The 19026-nt window shown below is 40.1% G+C and overlaps 1 protein-coding gene across 11 annotated transcripts in view; it reads left to right on the forward strand.

The window, feature by feature from the left end:
* The window catches only part of pde4dip (phosphodiesterase 4D interacting protein), an 87162-nt gene extending 69170 nt beyond the window's left edge, over nt 1-17992 (forward strand). For 6 of the 11 annotated variants that reach the window (XM_053675751.1, XM_053675749.1, XM_053675750.1 and 3 more), the window contains 15 exons: nt 1793-2031; nt 3562-3690; nt 3875-4048; nt 5774-5992; nt 6136-6267; nt 8339-8458; nt 8706-8895; nt 9016-9140; nt 10670-10756; nt 10982-11154; nt 12713-12844; nt 13043-13181; nt 13334-13380; nt 14630-14720; nt 14994-17992. In XM_053675751.1, the coding sequence (XP_053531726.1) occupies nt 1793-2031; nt 3562-3690; nt 3875-4048; nt 5774-5992; nt 6136-6267; nt 8339-8458; nt 8706-8895; nt 9016-9140; nt 10670-10756; nt 10982-11154; nt 12713-12844; nt 13043-13181; nt 13334-13380; nt 14630-14720; nt 14994-15175 (2179 nt within the window). In that variant the 3' untranslated portion in view covers nt 15176-17992. Of the gene's footprint in view, nt 1-1792; nt 2032-3561; nt 3691-3874; nt 4049-5773; nt 5993-6135; nt 6268-8338; nt 8459-8705; nt 8896-9015; nt 9141-10669; nt 10757-10981; nt 11155-12712; nt 12845-13042; nt 13182-13333; nt 13381-14522; nt 14721-14993 lie in introns of those variants that run through there. The other 5 variants (XR_008393445.1, XM_053675746.1, XM_053675747.1 and 2 more) reach the window with 5 other exon arrangements.
* The last annotated feature ends 1034 nt before the right edge of the window (nt 17993-19026 follow it).

Below are 19026 nucleotides of genomic sequence, written 5' to 3' on the forward strand. Positions count from 1 at the left end.
ATATATTTTGATTTTAAAGGTATAAAGTTTGTGTGTAGTTTTATTTTAGCAATGTTTTCTCAACTAGTGCAATTTTTCTTTTGCAAAATGATGCTTTAAAAATTATTGGAACCCCACTGTTATTACTACTACTACTACTACTACTACTACTACTACTAATAATAATAATAATAATAATAATAATAATTTGGTGAAATATCGCCAGGAAAGAATAATAACTCATAGCTTCTTTCTTCCCCTTTAACTGTTTAATTATTATTATTATTATTATTATTATTATTATTATATGCATTATCTGATTTGTGCACGTCAACAACCATTTGTCTCTTTTGTACTAAAAGCTGTAACGGATAACAAGCGGATTTTAACATCTCACATTTATGTCCAAAGAAAACAGGTCATAGTCTGAAAAACTGAGAGTAGTTCAAATCTACTATTCTCTAGGGGTGTCAATAACTTATTAATAACAACTAATTAAAAATGTTTATAAGAGAATACCCTAGCGATGGCACTGAACCAAAACAAATTGTGGATTGGATATCGGAGAAAACACATCGGATAGCCGATCCTGTAGGATTGATTTTATTATATAAACACTTTATTGTATTCACAGTGTGAGTGATTTTTGTCTGAAAGAGTTTCATTGTTTTTTATTAAGTGCTTCAGTTAAAAAAATAAAAAATAAAACAAATGTACTGCTTAATAGTTTTTAAAGTAATATAAAGTAAAAGTAATATTATAAAAGGTAATAAAGAAAACAGGTTTTTGTATTGTATTTATTTTGTATAATGATTTTTCTCTTCTGAATTGACTGTATGTATGAGTGTAAGAATAACAGAGTAATGGTCCAATACTTAACTTGAACCTTTCCCGTTATAAATTGACGCTAAATGTGAAACTGTGAGAATACTTGAACATTACATTTGGACTTAATTTCTAAGCCTAAGGAACAAAAATGATTATATATGTACCTTGTAATGTACTCTAGAGATCAGCTGTTGTTCCAAGGAGCTAGGAGCATCCTGAGAAGAGATATTGAGATTTCCGTAACAGCTGTATAACCTGAATTTGTTGTGTGCCATGACACAAAGATGGCCATCGTGGTTAAACCAAGTAAAATAATAATAATGAAAAAACTGGTGGTTTTGCAATAACAATACAAAGAGGTAATCAAACAAAAAAACAAACAAACAAAAAAACATTCCAAACAGATTAAACCAAAAGGGCTGGACCAAAGAGGTTGAACCAAACAGGCTGGACCAAACAGGCTGGACCAAACAGACTGGACCAAACAGGCTGGACCAAACAGACTGGACCAAACAGACTGGACCAAACAGACTGAACCAAACAGACTGGATCAAACCTTTTAATCATAGGACAATGAGTGTGAATTACTCCAGCTCTGAATGAGCTCATAGTCCAAAGTTAGAATGAAGGAAAGCAGACATGTGCCATTATATTTAGTAATAAAGCTTTGTTACATTTCATTTAATTCAAAACAGCTACAGCGAAGTACGTTGGCTTCACTACCGAAGTCAGTGTAGTGATATTTGTGTAGTGATTATGCATGTTTTAATGGAGTGACGCTTTTCATGAGAGCCACAATGAATTCAATAGATTAAGATAGATTTTAATAGATCTCCTCTAATCTCCTTCACTGATGAGTTCTGGGAATGTAGAATGTAAATGGTTGTGCAAAGCTATATTGCAAGGGCGCTGACTCTATAGTCAAATTCATTTGATGTCTCTTGCTTTGTAGTTGTGTTTACTGGTGATGTGTTCTTCTCCACAGGTTAAGTAAGGAGCTGCAGCAGAAAGACAAGCTCATTGAGTCACTGCGCTCCAAACTTGAGCAGCAGCAGCAGTCCCGTGCAGATACACCCACCAGTACCCACTCCCTATCAGGAGATGCTGACCAGTTGGAGCATGCATCCTGTGTCATGGATGAACAGGGTTCCACCAATGAAGACCTGGACTTGTGCTCAGAACTGGACACTGTCAGTGAGTTTGGGGAAGAGGAAGTAGCTGATGGTACGCTATTCAAACACATACACACACAAAAATAGTGTGTGACAGAACATCGACACAAACACAATATGTGCAACTGAATTTATTCTTATAATGTACACATATAACACACTCAAAAGTGAGGAAAGTTGGAATTAAGTGTTGGTTTTGGATGCTATGGTGTTGAGGCAGGTAGTGTTGCTACTTCATGGCTTCAGTGTCCCAGGTCTGATCCTGACCTCAGGTCATTGTGCTGTAAGTTTTGCATGGGTTTCCTCCTGTATCCTGGAAAAAAACAAACAAGTATATATAAAAAAAACTTGCAGTAGGTGAATTGGTGATTCTTCAGTATGAACGTGTGTGTACACGGCACCCCATCTAGGGTGTATTCCTGCCTTGCACCCAGTGTTCCTGGGAAAGGCTCCAGATTTCCCCTGACCCTGACCAGGATAAAGCCCTTGACAATGATGATGATGATGATGAGTAAAGGGTTCCTAAGTCCTCCAGCCCATCCTTCAAATGTTCTTCCAGTTTCAAGGGTGCACTCCAGTGATTCTGGGTCCACGTCTACTGGTTTTAAAATACCAAATGTAACCTTGATATATTTATTTTTATATAAATTTCTACAATTGTCTATAATTTTCCTCCCACTCAGGCTACTTCTGCATTAATTCAATTCAATTCAATTCAATTTGATTTGTATAGCGGTTTTAACAATGGACATTGTTTAAAAGCAGCTTTACAGAAACATATGAACACAGGATACAGATTTTAAGTGTGTGAATTTATACCTATTGAGCGAGCTGGTGGCGACGGTGGCGAGGAAAAACTCCCTAAGATGATATGAGGAAGAAACATTGAGAGGAACCGGACTCAGAAGGGACCTCGTCCTCATCTGGGTAACAACGGATAGTGTGAAAGTAAAGGAAAGTTCACAAAAATGTAGAGAAAAAGATGCGTTTTGAAATTGATCCAGATTAACGTGGATGTCGCCTCAGTATTGAGCCCTGTGTCAACAACCGATTTCACTTTGGTAACTTTCATGACATAAATCTGGATTTGAATGCTGATAACAGGAAGATTCAGGTTGATCCCAAACAGGAAAATACCTCTGAACTTAAAAATGTTCAAATGGTAAATGGTCTGCACTTATAACAGTGCTGTCATGCAAGGTGCTAGCCTGCCATTGGGAGCAACTTAGGTCTCAGTGTTTTGCTCAAGGACACTTCAGTATGTGGGATTAGTGGATGACCCACTGAGCCACAGCTGCCCCTTAAAATGTCTCTACATATAGATGTCTTGGGATTGAATGAGGTGACTATCATTTAAAACTCATTTCAGTCTCATATTTTAAGGCAGAAGTGTCTATAATGTCTATTTAAGGTTGTTTGTGCAAAACATTTTGGGAACCGCTGCGGTAGCCTATAGGCCAGGAGAGTCCTCTAAAGGATATCATTCATTTCAGTCAAGATTTCCTGGCTAAATAAAGATTATATGTATAATCCTAAACATGATCACTTTTCCATCTTATCTCGCCCTCATCATCTCCTTTAGACTCTCTTCGGCCTACGCCGTCACGTCCGTATCCATCCAACCCGCCGTCCATCACTTCTTCACACAGCCACCAGTCCTCCAGCATGCACTGCACCCCTCACAGGCTCATAGATGGCCAAATACAGACAGGTAGGACACAAGAGAAAGAACAACAGGAGATTCAGTGGAATATTGCAACCCGTTCTCTGGGGAAGTCCGTAGTTTCCACCATAGCAGTGTTTTTCTGTTCTTCTGGGAGGTTGGGATCAGCACATCCTCCTCCTACAGGAGAGAAGTTTGACCTATACGTTCTTGGCCCCCTCCCTTTCCACAGAACTCAGGTGTGCCCCTCTACCCCAGAGCCCCCAATGTCTCTCTGCTCAGATGGTTTTTCCACCATTTGACCCCCAAACACAACACCCAAGACCCCGTTCTAGAACCACAGGGGGCTTCTCTCTGGCAGAGGTGCACCAGGAGCTGCAGAGGCTACAGAGGCAGTTAGCGAACAGTGAGCATCTGTGTGTTTATGTGTATGTGTATGTGTGTGTGCGTGTGTGTGTGTGTGTGTGTGTATATGTGTGTCATTCATTAACATAGACCTGCCTGCCCTATAAGGTTAATGTCACTATCGTTGCACTGAAATAATCTTTTCATAACCTAGCACACCCATGTCTGTCAATCAAGCAGCTTCCTGTCTAGCAAATGAACAATTCTTAAGTAAACAGGAATGTGTGTATATCAACTCTTTTATTTACTTTAACAAGTCAGCATGGCGTGTTTGAAATTTTCGTTCATATTTTGCATTGTGTATAACGATTCCATGCTCATAAATGAATTCAGACCAAATTAGGGTCATCTGATTTACCAATGGGGGTCCTGAGAGAATCTCCTCTTTTGTTTCATTAATTCATTTTAGTCATTAATATTGGAAATAGGAAAGACAGATTTTGGGTGCTAATATTTTGAAATGTCACTGGTAGTCACATTCAGACAAGCCACATTTAGACGAATAGGGGTATGTGTTCTTTTTCATTATCCTGACACGCTGCGTTCGCATAGTTTTCAAGTAAGCAAGTGGATCAATTTCCCTGATCACATACTTATGCACTATTCTAGACCATCATTGAGCACTAACATGAACCGGTTTTCCTTTAACAGTTAGTGTTTACATTTTAAAAGACTCTTACGTCACCTTTAAACCCACCGAAAGGTCTGTTTTGTGTACTGGGTCTTCTGGATTTTCTAGATTAGTAACTACTGTTGAATGTAAGGTCAGACGTTTGGATTTGCGATGCAGATCATGACAACAATCACAACGACGGTGGAAACGTTTTAAGAGGAACAAAGCTCTTTTATAAGGAAGATCCCTTTGGGTTTTATTCACTTACGTCATAGATCTGTTTGTTACTAACATAATAAAACGTTCAAATCTTACAGCAGTCTTACACAGTCCCCTCCAAAACTATTGGAACGGCAAGAACAAAAATCATCCGTTTTGCTGTACTGTAGACTGAAGGGTTTGAGATCAAAATATGGATATGAGAAGAGAGTTTCGAATTTCAGCTTTCATTTCCTTGTATTTATATGTAGACGTGTTAAACGACACAGAACACAACACATTTTGTATCAGACCACACAATTTGTAGGTGAGCAAAAATATTGGAACATGTGACTGACAGGTGTTTCTTGTTTCCCAGGTGTGTCCTGTTAGACTGATTGTTTAAACAGTAAAAAGCTCTGAACGTCTACTCTTGGTTTTAGCCTTCAGTTTCAACTGTGAAGCATTTGTTGTTAAAAAGGATAAACCGACATGAAGATCAGAGAGCTGTCTCTGGGTAGTCCGGAATAAAATAATAATTTAGGGTGGTCAATTATTTGCAATTTTTCATGTTACTTACACCTCATGACTAATATGATTAAATGAAATCCTACCGTTGCAAGTCAATAAAGGCTATGATTCACACTTCTGATTGAATAGAGAAAAGCTCCTGACACACTGCACTGACTAATGATCTCTTACAACTCACGGTTGTGCCAGTTTTTAGACCTGTGGTAGTGTCTTTATAACCATTAATCACGTTTATATATATATATATATATATATATATATATATATATATATATATATATATATATATATATATATATATATATATATATATGTATCCTTCTGTTAACGATTGCTATTGTCACTTGAAAATGTCCTCATTTCCCCTTTGTTCTCTTCATGCAGGTTTTAGTGGAGCTCAGGTCAAACCCCTGCCAGGTGTTTTCCACCAGACTGATCGCACTGACTTTCACCTTCCATCCCAGCAAGCCTTTCAGCAACCTCCTTTTGCAGGCCTTCATGCTAGCCCGAACATGACATATGGGGCTCAGCAAAAGCGAGAAAGTGCTTATAATGATGTTTCCTCAAGCTCATCGGGTTACCACTCTGGCGCACGTCACACAGGTAAAAGAGACTCTGTGGAAAACCTGTACATTATATCGATACACGAATGTATATACTGTAGATTTGCATTTTTAAAACCGTCCCATAACATGTCAGCATGGCTGTTCTGATCCTGGTTCTTGTTTTCCAATGGCGTGTCACAGGAGCAGACTTGATGGAGGTGCACCTGAGGGAGATTCGCGGTCTCCATCGACGTCTTGAAGATTCCATCCAGACCAACGAACGTCTAAGACAGCAGCTGGCGGAGAGACTAGACTCCAAGATACAAGATGGAGGTCTGAGGATCACATTAACGATCAACAGTACCTCATACTGCAGTCTGTTTCAGACAAGCAAAGAAATGATAATCAATTTGAATTGGTTTACATTTATATTAATAATATCATGGTTCTTCACATTGTTATTAATTAACATTAATACACTATTCATTAACATTTATTACCTATAAGCTATCTTTGATTACTGGATCTGTAGAGAGTAAGTAACACCATCATTGAGCTATATGTAGATGCGAGGAGTTAATACTGAAATTGCACACCTCAGCACGTAACTACAGACTTACACACAATTCAGACACTTTCTGACCGCTGTAAGATTCTGACCTGCATGAGGTCAGTCAGAAAGCTGGCTATCCAGGAGGAACTGGATGTTCAGTGGTGCTTGAAAGTTTATCAACCCTTTCGAATTTTCTATATATCTGCATAAATATGACCTAAAACATCATCAGAGTTTCACACAAGACCTAAAAGTAGACAAAGAGAACCCAATTAATCAAATGAGACAAAAAATATTGTACAATATTACATATCTGTGAGTTATTTTCTTGATTAGCAGTATTATGTCCAGCTCTACTGGCTGACAGTCTTTGTATCTATAACATACAATGCTGAAATCACAAATCAAAAATCTATGGGATGTCATTCAGTATTAAAATACATAAATATGACTCCATTCATGAATGAACTCCATCATAGCTGTAAGGTCCGTGAAACGTTTTTCTCACACTGAGAACGGAGACAATGCACACCTCCGGGACTGAATTTGATTAATTCAGCAACTTTCACAGTTCAGTTATCCAGTAAACTATCCAGTTTCAATCTGAATACAGTTCACGATTTGAATATATGGAACGCTAAACAGATACAGATACAGATACACATCATGGCATTGTGTTACAGCCCTAGTGCAAACGTTAAACAAATTACATAAAAAACAAAAGAAATATGTTTATTGTCTCTCTCCTTGTGGGAACTCTGAAGAGTAGATATAGGTTTACAGTCCCCTCCGAAAGTACTGGAACAGCAAAGCCAATTCTTTTGTTTTCAAGATGTGTTAAACAGAACTTGGAATATGGCACCTTTTGTTCGAAGCCCACACATTTTTTTTTCAAGTGATCAAAAATATTGGAACATGTGACTGACAGGTGTTTCTTGTTACCCAGGTGTGACCCTGTTAGATTGATTGTTTAAACAATTAATAGCTCTGAACGTCTACTCTTGGTTTTAGGCTTCAACTTCAACTGTGAAGCATTTGTTGTTAAAAAGGATAAACCAACATGAAGATCAGAGAGCTGTCTCTGGGAGAAAAGCAAGCCATTTTGAAGCTGAGAAAAAAGGGAGAATGTGTCAGACCCATTGAACAAGCATTGGGCATAACCAATACAACAATTCGGAATGTCCTGAAAAAGAAAGAAACCTCTGATGTGTACTAACAACCAAACCAGACCGGAAAACAACAGCAGTTGGTGACAGAAACATTGTGAGAGCTGTGAAGAAAACCCCCAAAACAACAGTCAGTGACATCACCATTAACCTCCACAGGACAGGGGTGAAGGTCTCACAATCCACAGTTTGAAGAAGACTAGAAATATAGAGGCCATAAGACAAGATGCAAACCACTCATCAGCAGTAACAATCACCAGACCTTAACCCAGTTCAGCAGCATTTCACCTCCTGAAGAGGACACTGAAGGGAGAAACCCCCCAAAACAAACAACAACTAAGAAGAAGCTGAAGTACAAGTTTGGAAAAGCATCACAAACAAATAATGCAACAGTTTGGTGATGTCAGTGGCTTGCTAGCTTGATGTAGCTATTGCAAGCAAGGAAAATGCAACCAAATACAGTGTTATTTACTTTAAGCCTTTAAATGGACCAATACGTTTGCTCACCTAAAAAATGGGTGGTCTGTTGCCAAAGCTACCATGTTCTAAGGTCTTTAACACATCCAGATGTAAATATCAGGAAATTAAAGCTAGTTAATAGATGTATAGATAAATTGATTTTCCACCCGTACTTAAGCTTCACAGAATGTTATGTTTCGGGGTTTTTATGTTTATGACTTATTAGGTGCTCCGACAAACATCTACATACAAGGACTAGACTCCGTCAGTCAGCTATCTAATGAGGTTCGAGTCCTTAAGGAGGAGAATCAGGCTCTCCAGAGTCAGCTCCAGCAGGCGAGCAGAGGTGCAGTACACATCGCACGCAGCAGTTACAGCACATACATCTGACTCATGATTAACACGTCCTGAACACCACAGAAGAGCACTTCTTTGATATTGAGGCTATTATTGAATTTTCTTGATCATTTTATTAGCACAAACAAAGAGGCTTGTTTCACGTCGAATTCAATTTTCCCGTTGTGTTTAAGTGCTGCGTCTGCATTTCAGTGACGTTATATCTGACCTGTAGATGTTCTTCTGTTCTTCTGAAGATGGCAGGAAGCAGGCAGAGCAGTTACGGGATGCCGTCTTATTAGAGCACACCAGGCTGAAGCAGGCGGAGCTGGATGCGGAGAAGTGGGCGGGGCAGTTCAGGCAGCTGCAAGCGCAGACGCAAGAGCAGACACAGGTGGTTCTGCAGCTGAAGCAGGACAAACAGATCAGTCAGGAGAATACTAACAGGTACGGCAGTGTGACGTTGCAGCCATATTAGCACAAGACGCAAGATGTTTTTTTTTTTGGTTCTAGTGATGCAAATGCAAAGCCACTGATGTTGTGCTGGGTGTGTGTTGGTGTATTCAGGCTCGAGCACGAAGTGAACGTTCTCCAGCAGCAGCTGAGTGAGAGCAGACGACTCGCGCATGCTCTTCGGTGTGATTTGCAGCTGCACCAGAGCTTGCATGGAACCACCCAAAATGACAGTGAAGGTAAACCGTACGAATATCCTGCGCTCATTATCTACAACTTGGATCCTGATTGCGCCATTATGTTTGATATGCTTTCACACTTTCACTCACTGCACTCATTTAAATATTTTAAATTCATATTATAAGTTTTAAAAGAATATTGTCACTGATTACATGATTTTGATTTTCAAAATAACGGCAGGATATGCTATCCAGTATAATAATGCTCACTATGCTATACATTTACTGATGAAATGATTTATTATCAGGCATTATTACTCCATTCAAGTCCTCCAAATATTCATCCATATACCATTATTTGACATTATTCTCAGCATTATATTGAGTAGTTTAATATAGTACAGTCATCTGTAAACGTTCGTTTTCTCTCAGCGCATGCATTGGTTCTCTCAAACTAATCACATGATGAGTAGAAACCTAAAACGCTTTATAACCTGCATATATTCACCTCTGATACACAGCGTCAGTGGTTCCCACTAGCAATGGCTGTTAGCTTACTCACTGACACTATATAGGCAGCTAACAGACCCCTGCATTCAACTCATAATCTCAGTGTACAGTAGTACTGCAGTGATTGCTTCATTTGGTCGGCTTTCTAGACTTCATGACTTTGGGTATGGAGGATGCTGTGACCAGACGATGGTGTTTTTTCCCGTGTATACAGCTTACAAATGCCGCCTCATCGTGTTGGAGGTGTCAAGAGATTTTACACAAAGTTTGCATCTAGCTCTCTTTTCCCATTTGAAATCCTTGTCAATCCAAATATAAACCCTCGGAAAGCTTGCATTTAGTCATCGTGGCCATTCAGTCCACACTCCAACGCAGGTGTTTAGTCACGGCCTACTTTTTGTTTGGGGGGATGCTGGACTGTGTTGGCAACCGCTCCCTAACAACCAACGTAACAACCAATCACAGCAGACCGTCCCTTCCGAAGATCCAGTCTCGCACTGACCTTTTGGCTGTACTGGCTGCCTGCTCCCAACACCATGAGAAACACTCGAATGATCAATTTAATTTTAGAGATTCCCCATTTTATATTTTAAACAACAGAATAGGGGCAATAGTCTGGAAACACAAATCATTTTCCATACTCTGTTTTCTTTTTTCCAAACTTACTAGTGACTTTTAAACCAAGGCGTAATGCCACAGTAATCCTGAGCTCGGCTTACTGTCTGTATGCAGCTTATCCATGTGGGTTTCCTCCAGGTTCTCCAGTTTCCCTCCATGCATGTAGGTGGATCGGCTGTGTTAAATTGCCCCTAGGTGTAAACGTGCATTTGCATGGTGCTCTGCGATCGCCTGGTGTCCCGTCCCAGTGTTCCTGGCTTAATCTCCCGATCCAAGAACATGAATGAATGAATCAATGTATGAATGAGAGGAAACAGGACATTTATTATGGTATTCCCAAAAATCATACTCAACGGCAGGGCGAGATCACATTCAGACCGGATCATGTCAAATAATTAGCTTGTGATTTTCAGTTAGCATTTGTGAACAGCATGTGTACGGTATTGTTTTGATTGTTATAGACTCGCCTCGCTCTCCTCCTGTGCGGGACACAGGACTCTTAAATCCAGCCTTGCCCGTCTCTGCTCAGCTTCAGTCCTCTGTTACCGGTGAGTGGTTAGCGCTTTCGTCATGAAACATGTACCATATAAAGCACCAAATCTTAATTAACCTGAACTTTCTGGAGTTCGGCTGCATATAGACCTGTCAAATCCTGAATCATAATATTTTAAAGACACAGTATTTACAGTAAACGAAAGCTGATTCTGATAAGGACGTGAGAATATGTTGAGGGAAGTACTGAGTGTTATCTTTCGTACCAAACCCCTGTACAGGTGGTCACAAGGGTGAAGTCCCAGATGGCTCGTTCGCCTGCAGGACAGGGCGTCATGTTGTGGGCCACTGGGACGACTTCAGCACCCTGCAGCAGCAGCTCCTGGCGGGCAAAGTGCTCATCTCCAAGATGGAGGCGGCACTGCAGTCCAGCATGGAAATCAACCTGCATGAGGTCAGTCAGAAAGCTGGCTATCCAAGGGGAACTGGATGTTCAGTGGTGCTTGAAAGTTTGCGAACCCTTTCGAATTTTCTATATATTTGCATAACCTAAAACATCATCAGAGTTTCACACAAGGTCTAAAATGAGACAAAGGGAACACAATTAATCAAATGAGACGAAAAATATTATACAGTATTACATATCTGTGAGTGGTAAAAGTGTGTGAACCCTCTAGGATTGGCAGTTTAATGTGAAGGTGAAATTCAAATACAGTCAGGTGCTTTCAGTCATTGGGATGACAATCAGGTGTGAGTGAGCTCCGTGTTTTATTCATTTTCCTCAATAAATAAATGACCGAGTATAATATTCTTGTTTAAACTCGTTTGTTTAATTGGGTTCTCTTTATCTACTTTTCGGACCTGTGTGAAAACCTGATGATGTTTTAGGTCATTTTTATGGAGAAATATAGAAAATTCGAAAGGGTTCACAAACTTTCAATCACCACTGTATACTTGGGTGGTGCGGCACAGTGGCACCACGCAGATTTGTTGCCTCACAGCTCCAGGGTTCCAGGTTCGATCTTGTGTGTGGGTTACTGTCTGTGTGGAGTTTCTCTCCATGTTCTCCATATGTCTTGTGGGGTTCCGTCAGGTTCTGCGGGTTTCGTCCCACCTCTCAAAAACATGCCAGTAGTTGGACTGGCTGCGAGTTTGTGTGTGTGTGTGTGTGTGTGCGTGTGTGCATGTGTGCGTGTGTGTGTGGTGCCCTGTGATAGACTGGTGTCCCATCCAGGGTGTTACTGAGTTACTGAGTGAGAGAGTGAGTTTCATGGGTTGCTTTTCTGCATGGAGTGGTTTAGGAAGGCAGATTTTGGTGACTTTTATGTCTTTTGAACTGAGGCAGAGGAGCTTCAGGGCTGTTGAACTCTTGAATCAGTCACAGTCAGTACGTTTACATGGACAACAATAATCCGATATTAACCCGATTAAGACGATACTCTGATTAAGAAACTAGCATGTAAACAGCAATTACTGATGACCTTAATCCGATTAAAGTCACACGCGGAGTAAACACAAATGGAATTAAGACATGTGGAGTACTCCTGTTTTAGTCGAATTATGGAAGTGCATTACAGACATGTACACACCTTAATCACACTATTAACGTCGTGTGGGAGTTTTCACCGCATTCTGCGACAGGACACGTACACACACGGCAGTGCTCAACCGTTTGACGACAAACAAGAGAGCACGGCTGCATCCCAAACCGCGTACTTACCTACTATATAGTAGGCGAGATACAGTAAGTATGCGTTTTCGGACGCAGCCCATGGCTTGTCATTATGTACAAAATAAAAATATGTACTTGTGTAGTATCATCAATTCAGGCTTTGGTTTCCATTTTTCCGGTCTGAAAATGATCTGGCGGAATAGAGCTGATCAATTCTGCTTCTTTTCCTTACACTATGTGCTGTAGGTTCAACAGAAGTAGTGAGATGTTGTTTTTTTTCTGAAATGACAAACTGCTCCTTTAATGTTTGTTCAAGTTGTTCCTGCTGCTCTCTGTTTAGGACTGTGTAAAGAACCTTCTGACCAGCACCAAGACCTTAAAGCAGATTCTGGAGGAGGCAGGTTCTGTCCTCAAAATGTTCTGGAGGGCTGCTCTCCCTTGCGCTGAGACCACAACACCACAGCTTCAAAAGGTTAGAAGGCAGGAAGTCAACAGAGAGCAGGGCTGAGACACTACACACACCTGACACAGTGTGGCCTTTAGTGCAAGACTGCATCTCATGATCCTCTGTGCACAAACTAAGCACTGGAGAAAGCACAGATGTGTGTGTGTGTGTGTGTGTGTGTGTGTGTTTTGTGTATTTACTGTGTGTGTGTGTGTGTGTGTGTAGGAGCAGAGTTTGAGAGAAGAAGTTGTCTCTCTGAGGCACAAAGTTGCTGAACAGGAACAGACTCTAAGAGATACGTTTGAGAGCCTGAGAAACTCCAACCACACCACAGACAGCATGGAACACTTCATCGTCAGCCAGCGTAAGCCATGACCACACCCCCTTCTTCTTTATATGTTCACTGAAGAGAAATTTGTTACTAATGTTGCATGTACTACAGTGTTCGAGTGACTTCTCAGCTCTGGTTCTTTGTCATAAAGCCCTATTCAGTAGAATCACTTTGTCTCTTCTCAGTGTCTAGGACACGAGACGTGTTGAGAAAAGCTCGCACAAACCTTGAGGTGAGTCCAATCTGTCGCACCTTCACTGTAGCTGGCACACAGTCACAACCTATCACATCACAAGCAGAGCCAAAAATGTCAAAAAATGCCGGTTACTATGTAATTGTCAGGACCCACTGGTGTGATGAATGATGTTTTCACTCATCAGACCAGCCCAATGCGTGATGAAGAAGAATGCCTTTATTTGCCATATATACTTTACAGTACAGTGAAATTTATTTTCTTTGCAAATCTTTGCATAGCTTGTTACGAAGTTGGGGATACCGTGATATGGCAGCCCTGGAGCAAGGGTCCAACAATAACAGCTTGAACCCCTGACCTTACTTCTAATCAGTAACCCAGAACCTTAACCACTGAGCCTCCACTGTTCCAAAGGTAGAAAATTGCACCAAAAATGTAGAAGAGTGTCCTGGTGGTAACCCCTTTCCTTCATGGGCAGGATCCAAAGGACCCTTTAGTTGTGGTGGGAGAAGGTGCTGTTTGAAGCCCAACTCTAAACACTTTGTTGAAGGTCTCAGCACGTTTGTGAGAGTTGTTCACGAGTCCCTTGTTTGTCCTGAGCAGTTAAACTGTACACTGTTCTTCAGAAAAATCCTCCAGGTCCTGCACATTCTCTGCTTTTCAAGCATCTTCTGCATATTTGACCCCTTTCCAACAGTGTCTATATGATGCTGAGATCCATCTTTTCACACTGAGGACGACTGAGGGACTCGTACACGACTATTACAAAAGGTGCAAACATTCACCGATGCTCAAGAAGGCAACATGATAAATTAAGATTCGGGGGGGGGGGGGGGGGGGGGTAAACTTTTGAACAGGATTGTCAGTGTAAATTTATTACTTTGTCTTCAGGGAAACATGTAAGAAGCTTCTGAAGGGCGGTAGTAAATGTGCACTTTGCTTCTCTAGAACTCAGTTAAAAATCTTGTATAGTATTGTTCTCCGCTTGCTACAGTACATCGCTAGGCTCGTAGTTCCTCATTTGCAAGATAAAAGCGATAAAAGGATAAAAGCGTCTGCTGAACGAATAAATGTCAATGTAAATGAAAGAAAAAAAAAGATCTGTAAACAAAATAATAACAATTTACAATTCTGTACATCCACAACTGTAAACCCTCGGCTCGAAAATTTCATCATTAAAGGAACAAAAGGAGACACCTACGACCTATGTCCTGTCGCTTTCTTCAAGTCTTTCAACTCTGTGTTCTTCCACTCCTGTGTCTCTCTTTCTCCGTTTGAGTACTTCCAGAAGAACGAGCTCAGGATCAACTCTTTAGGCTGCTCCTTTTCTTCTCCCTTTCCCCAGTCTTCCTCCTTCACTCCTTCCCGGGTCGCTAGAGGTACGCCCCCGGACCTGTTTGTCCTTTGGGAGTGTGCATGTGTGTCTGCGTGTTGGTCGCACCTTCACACCATTCCAAACCAGTCGTAACATAATTTGGCTACTGTTTGAAAGTCTTGGCTTGTAAATTGTTGTTATGAGTAGAGCAGTAACGTTGTCTATAAATGAGTACAGAATGTACTAATGATCTGTTTAACCATCACTACGTTGCATGTGTTAGCGATTAGTTAGCTGTAAATACGCTACTCTTCTAACACATATCTTCTGGTCTTAGGTGAAGTCTCAAACACCGGATGCAGCTCCTGTCCCGGACCGATTACCGTGACCGCACCGTCCCATGACCCACACGCACGTGTCTCATGGGTAGAAGGGCGCTTTAGCATGCAGCGCCCTCTACAGATGTTCTCTGGCAGCGCACGATCGACACTCCGCGCCGCTGCACCCATCGCATGCTGAGCGAGCTCACAGCCTGCAAAGCTTCCAGATTTCAAGCTTTAGAAATGTCATAGGTTGTTGGTGCTCAGGTATCAGCAGCAAGTTCTGTGGCTTTTGCTGTAGTTTAGATCTCAGGGCGTTTGATGTATTGGTGCCTTTTCTTAAAGTCGTAAGCGTTAGCAAGAAACAAGTGGTCTTATGAAAGGCTGCTGGCTTTGACTTTGGTGATGGAGGATGAAAATGGTACATAGCTGCATTTGATTATTTAAAATAATAATAATAATAATAATATATACATATATATATATATATATATATATATATATATATATATATATATATATATATACACCAATGATGCTATTTTCTCCTAACCTTCCTGTATATTCTACTGTTAATTACGCATACAATGCCTTTAGATAGAGCAGTGCTTACCAAACTGGTTCTCTTTCCTTCCAGACAGTCCACATCTTCTTGATGATTGTTGTTGGTATACTGGGGGAAAATAAAGTGCTCTTGGGGGTGGGGCTGGAAAACCCTGAGTTAGCCAAGGCCTTTGAACTGTGGATTAAGATTTGTGTAGGTTTAAGAGAAACCAGCAATACCATATAGTGTGTGTATGTTAAAACAATAATACTGATAATAACGTTAACTATGAAAAAGACCGACGGTGCAATGCTATGTACAACTTACAAAGAGCAAGAACGGTGATGATGCTGCTCACTTTTGAACACTGTAACTGTAAAAGACAAAAAAAAACCTAAATAAGGAATTCTGCTGTTACTTCACAGATTTAGATCTGTGTTACTGCCGAGGCTTGAGCCTCGCATTTCTGTCCCCTTGTTATGTTTAACTGGATTATGCAAAGTTTAAGCCTTCATATTGATCCATTTTATGGTCAGTATTGGAAAATAATGGTCATTTTAATATTTGGTCCAAAAGCAGTATCATTTTTACTACCCAAATTCCAAAAAAGTTGGGACAGTATTGAAAATGCAAAAAAAAAAAAAAAGGTTCAAATTCAGTTCAACCTGTACTATAATGAGAACACATTATTAAGACATTATTTAATGTTTTACTTTGTGAATGCTGGCTTTTGAACCTGACGCTGATAACAGCTTGGATGGTCCTTTTCCATTTTGGCCCGTTGAACACGACGGCTGTTTTGTCCAAAAACTATTTGAAATGTCGATTCGTCGGACCACAAAACACGATTCCACTGTGCTACTGTCCACCTCAGATGAGACCGAGCCCAGAGGAGTGGGCGGTACTTCTGGACAGTGTTGATGTATGACTTCTGCTTTGAATATTAAAGCCTTAACTTGCATCTGTGGATGCAGTGGCGAATGGTGTTGACTGACAAAGGTTTACAAAAGTATTCCCGAGCCCATGTCAGGATATCCATTACAGACTCATGACGGTTTTTAAGACAGTGACGTCCGAGGGATCGGAGATCACGTGCATTCAGAAGTGGTTTTCTTGCCCTTTACACACCGAGATTTGGCCGGATTCCTTGAATCTTTTAATTATATTGTGCACTGTAGAAGGTGAAAAGCCCAAAATCCTACCGATTTGTCTTTGGGGAATGTTGTTCTCAAAGTGTTGGATTATTCGCCGACTGATCTGTTGGCAGATTGGCGAGCCTTGACCCATCCTTGCTCTTAAAGGACTAGGCCTTTTTTAGAGGCTCCTTATATACTATGATTAGATGATTACCTCACCTGTTTCATATCACCTTCTTATTTCAACTCGTCACATCGCTATTAGTCCTAAATTGCCCCGTCACAACTTTTTTTGGTTGCATGCAACGTGTTGCATGCATCAATTTCAAAATCAGCGTGAAAAACTGTGCAGTTGATCAGGTCAAACATCAAATACCTCGTCTTTATATGTTTTTTTGTTTAAATACAAGTCAAAGTACATTTACAAATCCCTCCTCTTTGTTTTTATTAGCGTTTTCCATCCTGTCCCAACTTTTTCCGAATTGGGGTTGTATATTACTAATTGTTGTGTTACTGGATATTTCTTAATGATGGACCATTTTTTTTTTGTTTTTATTAGATTTTTTTGTAACCCTATGCCTGTAAATTCTATGCAACAGAAAACAAATGTAATTGTAAAAACACGTGTGAACTACTTGCCCTGAGGTAACACAATCATTGAGAGAAACTGTCAATCATCGGTTGCTATACTGTTGAATGCAAGGACGGGCTACACTTCTCCTGCTGTTCGATATCTCATTAAGCATACAATCGACTTCAGCTTCAACACGCACTGCACAACCATGTGCCATGTACCATATACTGTATTTACCGGAAGGCTGAATTTCAACATCCTTCCTGTTTGGCATACTGTACAGTACACAGACCTGGATCAATAGTGTTTACTACTGCACTTTACATCAAAATACCACTTTCACCCAAGAGTCAGTTCAGTCACACGCTCTCGTGGAGTTATTATGCTGAGTCATGCCAATTAATCACACACACTAGACTTCCTTTTTGATAGTCAAGCTTTAATAAACATTGAAAATCTTTGTACATTTTGAAAAATTTAACACTAAGAAACCAAGCAGCACAAAAATAATCACCCCACAAGACTAATCAGCTATCAGGCAAAATACAAGCAATAGTAAATACTATAGTAAATAGGAAGCAATAGAGTGACTGAATGTCATTATTGATGTGGGAAAGAAGAGATGTGTGTGTGTGTGTGTGTGTGTGTGTGTGTGCGCGCCAGCCCTCACTGGGATTTATTGTCTATGCAAGCGTTCTTTACAGAAACAGATGTGTGTATGTGCTAAGAGTTGTCTGAATAATAAAAAGAGAAAGATTCCAATGAGCTGCCCGTCATCTCCTCATCGAATGCGCAGCACCTGATAAATCAGTTAATCGACTTACTTTACATTTACATCGTTAAGAGTAAATGGCAGACTGCACCGCAAAACTCTCAACACTTTCTAAATTCTAGATCGCAATTTCAGTGAAGCGTTAAATGATAGCACTTTTGTTTCACGATTTTATTTGTCTGCCTTTCTCTAATAAAGCTCGCATCTGCATTTGCATCCGTCCTTAACCTCCGTCACGTGATTTACGTGGCAGCTGAACTTTACCGTATTAGTCTAATATTACATTAACATTAAAATCATGATAAGAGATTAAAATGTTTACCGATACTTAATTATAGAACACAAACAGATCCTTTCCTGCAAGTCAGTCCTGTCACACAAAACATTACGATATAAAAATGTATTATTTGAGAAAATATTGATGAAGGAATCTTTTTAACTGTGCAGATGAAGGTGGGGGCATGTACCCACCATTACGTGTGTGTAAAATCTCCTGTGTAAAGTTAGTTTATATATATGAGTATATATGAGTGTCTATGTATATTATATATAGAGAGAGAGTGCTTGGCGTTTATTCTGTGCTTTCCATCCACTATATTTGACCAGAAAGTTGCTAATATTTCTCATAGAATTTAGAATACCATGTTAGATACAATCAGGGACATGTGACCAAAAAGAAGAAAACTCATTAGGAAACTATTCTAACATATACAAATTTGTCTGTGATGGGCCTGACAATTTAAGTGTGAAATACATATAGCAATGTGTTTTATTCACGCAAAAAAATCATGCTGCGATGGCATGATGTGTTTCGCATAGTTTAACATGTCTTCCATGTGACTCAATGTTCAGATTCAAGAATTCAGGGGGGTGTTTTTCCCCTCAAGATTTTTAGAAGTGGAATTGAATACTTTCTTCAGACAAGTAAGAAAATATGTGATTATTATTATTATTATTATTATTATTATTATTATTATTATTACAGCTGTGCTTTCCCTAATTGTTACGCCACGGCCAGCAGAGG

The sequence above is a fragment of the Ictalurus punctatus genome, chromosome 25 (assembly GCF_001660625.3).
Source record: "Ictalurus punctatus breed USDA103 chromosome 25, Coco_2.0, whole genome shotgun sequence".
NCBI classification, from domain to species: domain Eukaryota; kingdom Metazoa; phylum Chordata; class Actinopteri; order Siluriformes; family Ictaluridae; genus Ictalurus; species Ictalurus punctatus.